Genomic DNA, 6,925 nt, shown 5'->3' with positions numbered 1-6,925 from the left:
TGCAATATAGTTCAATTCTTTCTTTCTTTTTTTCTATAGGTAGTATCCTCATGGAGGGGTGCAGTTATAGTGTATATGGAGGAAGATTTCAAATTGTTTTTTTTTTCAGTTTTGCAAATTGTAGTTTATCCAAAATTAAATTAAGTCTTTATCCTAACTAAATATTCTTTTTTAAAAAATATATTTACAAGAATAACTGTGACACTGGCTGTATTAAAGAAATAAAAATGATTATATTACTATTTTTTTGAGAAATGTTAACAAGTGTTCTTAGGGCATAATAACTTTTTAAAAGTTTATGAAATCAATGCATTGAAAATTAGAGTTTTTGACTTTTTTTAAAGAATAAATTTCTTTATTAGGAATCCTTAAGAGTGCCCTCAGGCACTTGTTAACAAGACTCATATTTTTTTTTTCTTCAACTTTCAAGTTATTTATTCACTTTTTATTTGTTTCCGCCTTTTGAATTTTGATTAAACAATAGGAAATGCTAACTAGTGCCGTGGTAGACTAATTCAATTTTTAATACATGTAAGGTACTATTTGGTCTGATTTTTTTTTTTTACTTCTCTATCTTTTTAAGAAGGTACGCCGAACACATTATTAATTAGTATTTTAACTTCTTTCTTAAAGTTCTAAATTTTAACTTTGTTTTAAAGTAGCTTTAAGACTCTAAAAAAATCAGGTCAAACGATACCTAAAACTCTTACAGAGTGCTCCAGATTCGGAGGCACTCGTTAACATTTCCCAAAATAAAAATTATCTAATGAAATTTGTGGAAATTTGTGCTAATTTATTCCTCAATTTTAAAAAGTATTTATTTTTATTTTGAAAATGTCAAAATAGAATATATTAATCAAACCGAGCAAGTCTTTTCAGCACAAGCAATTTTTGAAAAGACTCAAAAGTGCAATTACAAAGTAAATATACAAAATCGAAAAATCGAGTAAAAAAAGAAAACAAACAACTTGGAGATCGATTGCATACACTGAAGAGGGTTAAACCACCTGTAATAATAATAAAAAACGAAAGTTGTGTATCTCCCTTTCATCCACGAATAAGATATAAACTTAATTTTTTCACATAACATATGTATATTCTCCTACGCTTGCTGAAAATTGTGTTTCTTTCTTTCTTGATAACTCACACACGAGAGCCAAATAATCTTCAATCTCAAACGTGTTTGCATCGAAAAGCCACATAAATAGCAAAAATGTTTAAGATGTTCCGTGTTGTCACCGTGAAGCACCGTAACAAAACCTAACCAATTTGAAACCAAGGACCAAATTGTACTAAAAAAATTGCATTTGACAAACAAATGATCCACCTTTTCATTCATGCCACAACCTCCCACACACCTAAGAATAATTTTTTTCCATCACTTAGGATTCTAAAATTCAAAAAACAAACACTTTTGAATTTTATAATCCAAACGTTTTTAAAGTATGATGTATAGGAGGTGTTTAGATTATAAAATTAAGTACGCATTCTTTTACTGAAACACCAACGATCATTTCTTCTGGTTGTATGTAAGTTGATAGTTTGATTCTTTTCCAAGTAAATGCTTATCAATTATTTAAACTATAACTGCAGTGCTTTAATTGTATTGAACACCCTTGCTTTTATTTTAATCATTTAGAGTCCGCAAAACCAAACAACATTAGATGACATTTAGGGTGAGAAGGGAAAGATTTTTCTATGGTATGTCAATATCAAATCTCCCTCAGTTTCTCTCTCTACCTCCTCTCTCTCCACCCTTAGAAACAGAACCACCCTAACCACCACCGTCTTTAATTTTAGTCTTCAACCTTTACCATTAAATAATCTTCACTATATTTTAATTTCACTTGAAAAAAAAAATCAAACATATTTACTGAAATATGGATCCATTGCTCTTAAAAAAATAAACTGAGAAACAAAATTCAGAAAGAAAAAATAAATAATAGAAACCACACATTACAATACATCCATAACAACAACAACTCCTAAACTACCCCTAAAAAAAAAAAAAAAAAAAAAAAAAAAAAAAAAAAAACTCCTAAACTAAACCCCATAAAATCTGAACATAATTTCAAAAACAAAATTAATGAGAATAAAAAAAAATGTTCTACAATTCCCTTCTCTGTCCCCCAATCTTCTTTCAAGTCTTGTAAAAATAATATATCTCTTCATAGTCATTGAGGCTTCTATACGAATTCACAAATCACATCTCACAAGTGAGATTAGCTAGCTTTGTTAGTGATGTGTGACTAAACAAAAGTTTCAGAGGCCCTCAATAACAAAATCCTAATTTTAATCTTTAATATAATATATAATGGAACGTTATGACATTTCATATTTCTCATTGTCAATGTTTTTTGGGCATTTCTTTTTAGTATTTCTCAAGTGTTGTTAATACCTTCCAGTTTATAGAAGGTTATTAGGGATGCAAAATTTAGTTACATGTTAGTTAAGAGTTAGTTGGTGTAATTTCATATAGAAGCCTCAATAGCTTCATGATGTAACAACACTTTTCTTAATTATGAGTTCTATCAAGAATTGTAATATTAACCATTCCGTAATAAATGTTAGATAAAAGTGAATAAGTAAGGTGTTTGGGTTCGAACCCCGACATATAATATGCATTATTGTTTATCAAATGAGTTAAACTCATTTAACTTATATTTTCAAGGAAATACCATCAAATTAAATTAAATCATTTGTTATTTCTTGTAATATCTATAATTAATTAATTTTTTTTTTTTAAGAAATTAATTAATTAAAATTTCAGAACAAAATGTCGATCACATTTGTTTTCTTCTTTTCACCAAAACATAAGAATATTTATACATAATAACATCCACCCACATATTTAATTTCTAACAAAAAAAATACATCACATTAACAAAAACATAAATATTCTTTCTAGCTCATGAAATAACAAAGGTCCTTGCTTGGACAAACACACATTCAACAAAGAGTAGTGTTATTTGAACATTAATTTGCTTGACAACTAAATGGACAACCACATTTTTACCAAGAAAAGTATGTATTGGCACAAATATCAAAGTAATAGAGAGAGAAAGTAAAAATATAATGTGAGTATGAGAGAGAAAGTTGTCCCAAAAATTATTAGAAAATGGTCGTAGAAATATCATTTCTCTTCAACAAAAGCATAAAGGTCTTTTAATATGTGTCCTTACATGAACATATGCTGCTAAGTAGATACTGACAGTCATATTCAATCTCTCATTATAAGACATCATTGTTTGAAGCCTTCGTTACTGCTAGCAATGCCATTACCGTTGGAGACAACCTTTGCTCCTTCCTCATTTTCAGAACCTGCAACACCACCACTACCAGAACCTTCCACTTTACGACACACATGTCGTGAAGGTTTTGATACTAAACAGTCCTCCTGACTTCTGTTGCGCTTCTTTTTGTCTAGATATCCAAATGCAAAAGCCTCCGGAACTTTCTCCCGAGGTGGAATTACCGTTGCATTTTTCTCTAGATCAATGAGCTCAGGATTGGACGCAACTTTATTGAGGATTTCAAACGGAGAATCGAAATATTGTACCCCCTTCAGCAGATTCCTTGAAAACTGTTTAACTCGGGGGACAAGGAAGACCATAGAATTCTTACAAGGAACATAATTATAACATCTAGGTTCCTCCGAGTGCCAACCTCTTGCAAGTAGACGAGGCCAAACGGCTTCCCAAAAGAGATCATCAGTTCGAGATTTACTTAATCTGAAGTTTCCTGTCAGAAAGCTTATTATTTCTGAGGGTTCAAGCATTGCACAAGCTTTTCCCTTCGGTATTTTTGAAGGACCGACCAGAACAGCTTCATTGGATTTTACATCATCAACATGGGGGCATATAAGATCTTTTTTTCCTTTACCGATTGCTAATCCATCAACAAGGGCTTTGAGCCCAATTAAATTTTTCAGAGTCGAAAAATAATCTTCTGGACTAATGTTCCTCTCTGCAAGTGTCTCTGACACCTACCAATCAATTGAACATAGCAATAAGTATGGAAGACAAATCAATAAGTATAGATCCAATCCATGACAATGGACGGAGTAACAATCGATATTAAAATGAAAAACTTTGAAATTGTTTATGTCATTACCTCAAGTAATTCATTTTGAACTTCCTCCGGTACATTCGGTATCAGACGAAACAAAAGCTCACGTTGCCTTGATTCAGTGAAAATTTTATGCCCTAAGTTGCATTTCTTGCTTTTCCCTTCCCTACATCCACACCATCTCTGATATTTGTAAGACTTACGAAATTTTCCATAATAGAATGACAATATGTCCTTCATCTTCTTATTGCCGATAAATTTTTTCACTTCAACGAAGTTCTTCCCAAATATATATAAACCAAGGACTAAACCGGCCTCTTCAATTTCAGTCCAGTTGTCACTTCGAGAGCCAGGAACAAGAATCTGCCCTTTATGTTCATGCTCCTCATGCATCCCAATCTTTGTTTCTTCCCGAATATCATAACTCTTTATCCAAGTTATTGGGATAGGTAATCCTATTTGAAAGTTGTGGTGTATACTTTCTGCCTCGGTGTTATTTTGCAACAAAATATACTCAGACTTTGAAATTAAAATTGGAAGTTCAGCCTGGTAAATTTCACCCACCTCAACAGATGTTTCCGGATCATCAAAAACACCATATTTAATGGACCACGGAAGTGATTGTTCATCTGGTTCAGCTGCATTCACCTGTCCAAAAATTTAAATATATTTAAAGATAGCATATATTTACAATAGTTGGTTTTAAGGAAAATTGAGTTTGCTCTTGTCTCTTCTTAAAACATTGAAACATGAATTTATTAGTGGCTAATTTGATTTGTAGAAGAAATAAATTCATTACTAAATTATGAAAATAATTACACTATGAAATTAAGAAGAAATAATGAGAAATTAAGCTATTATACAATATAAGATAGTATAATTAATTTTTATAAGACTTATGCAATGTTGTGATTAATTCACGCTGCGACAACCACAATGCGCAATGCAACATCTGTAACAATCGAAATTGCGACATCTTAACGCAACCACAAACTTGACTGAGACCTTTATTTAAAACCTTGGATATGATATATGATAGAATTTTATGACAATGTTTGACTCATGTAACTGACTTCACTTGGTGAAATAAGACTTGGTTGTTGTTGAAATAAAATAAATAAATTTTCTATATTTTAAAAAAATAAATTAGGCTCTAGTTCTCAAAGGATATGCTCGGTAACTAGTTGTGCGACTTGATGATAAGTAAAGTTTGACTAAGAATTTTTTCAACTATGACTTAACTTTAGATTCTCCTGAACGGATTCAACCTTTAATAAAAGTTCGTTAACTAGTTGAGTGCAATCACTTGGAGCAACGGTGAATATTAATATTATTTAACATCGCTTAAAACACTAAACAAATAAAACATACTCTACAAATATCCGAAATTAAACAATAACAATTAGTCATGTATATGCAATTCAATTGGTAGCTCTATAGACATTTAAACGGAGTTCGAACCCCGAATTCTCCACTTCTTCACACATAATGTGTAAGTTTAGTCACTAAACTACTTGACAAAAAAACAATTATACATAAGAAAAACGCAAACTTCATAATTAACAACATCAACAACAACAAAAATCATAAGAAGAAGAAATGAATATACTAATCAAATCCATTTTCATGAAACAAGCGAACCATAATCCAAAGATGAAAACTTTAAAAAAAATGTTCTAGAGACACCTATCAATTGCTGACACACATCAAATTACCAAAAAAAACTTCAAATGATATTTTTTTCTTTTCGTGAAGAAATTAAATTAGTTCATCCAAATTGATATTGGGGAGAATTGAACCCAAAACTTTGAGGCACACTCTCAGATCCCAAATCAATATCACCAGACCAACCCAAGTAGGTTAAACCTCAACGGAAATTAATTACTGTCAGGAATTTTTTTTAAATAGGTGGAACATTAAAAAAATTAAAAATTGTTGAACAACAATTAACTATTGTTTAATCACTGTTTTGAAACAAACAATAGTTAATTGTTGTTCAATGAAGGGTAATAGTCGTGAGCAATTGCTAGATGTCTAACAATCTTCAAAACTTTATACAAATACGTGAAAACCCACTAAACACATTACATTCAATCACAAAAAAAGCTGACGCAATTAAGTCAAAGCTGAAAACATAATGAGGAAAAGAAAAACAACACGAGACAAACATAATATGATAAACAAATAACAGACATGAAACTAAAAAACACAAACAACAGATTTTTACACTAATGATTTACAATAATTCGAGTTATTTTGTATGAAAATATATATTAGAGTACATTAAAAGTGTACGACAAGCAAAGCACGAGAGAAAATAAAATGAATTTAAAAAAAAAATAGTGTTAGTTAGTTACCTCCATGGAAGCAGAAGAAGGAGAAGAAGACCCAGGGGAGACCCGCATGAAGCTGCAAAAACGGATCATGATGGTAATACACCGATCTGTAAGTTGTAGATTGAAAATAAAGAAAACGTGAAGAAAACAATTATATACAAAAAAATTAGATATCGTATATTTATGTATAAATATATGGATATTTACATGCACGCACACATGCACGTAGAGTTGTTGTGTATATTATAAAGAGAAAGTTGTTACCTTGCTGCGTTATGAAAGAAGAAGTTTAATGATTACTAATGAACGAGGGTTGAACTATGTGGGTGAAGGAACGACGGAGGAGGCGAAGAAAGAGAAAGCACAATATTTTTTACAAGAAAAAAAAAAAACCCAAATAGTTCTCCTTTGCCTGGCCTCTTGTCGATATATAGAGAAAAAGAAAGGGAGATGTAAGGAAACTAATAAATAAAAAAATTAAAAAGAGAGTATATCAACATGCGCTTTAGCGCGTGAAATGA

General features: G+C 30.9%; 1 protein-coding gene across 1 annotated transcript; it reads right to left on the bottom strand.

Moving 5' to 3' along the window:
- Positions 1-3,148: 3,148 nt before the first annotated feature.
- LOC11420235 (uncharacterized) lies at positions 3,149-6,494 on the bottom strand. Its single transcript, XM_003609609.4, has 3 exons — positions 6,426-6,494; positions 4,114-4,716; positions 3,149-3,985 (listed from the first exon to the last, which is right to left on the bottom strand). Exons 1-3 carry the CDS (start codon positions 6,492-6,494, stop codon positions 3,242-3,244), a joined length of 1,416 nt encoding a protein of 471 aa, XP_003609657.3. The 3' UTR covers positions 3,149-3,241.
- Between the last annotated feature and the right edge of the window lie 431 nt (positions 6,495-6,925).

This window comes from Medicago truncatula, chromosome 4 (assembly GCF_003473485.1).
Source record: "Medicago truncatula cultivar Jemalong A17 chromosome 4, MtrunA17r5.0-ANR, whole genome shotgun sequence".
Lineage (NCBI taxonomy): Eukaryota > Viridiplantae > Streptophyta > Magnoliopsida > Fabales > Fabaceae > Medicago > Medicago truncatula.
Note: the sequence above shows the minus strand (reverse complement) of the source record. Positions and strands in the feature narration are given on the sequence as shown.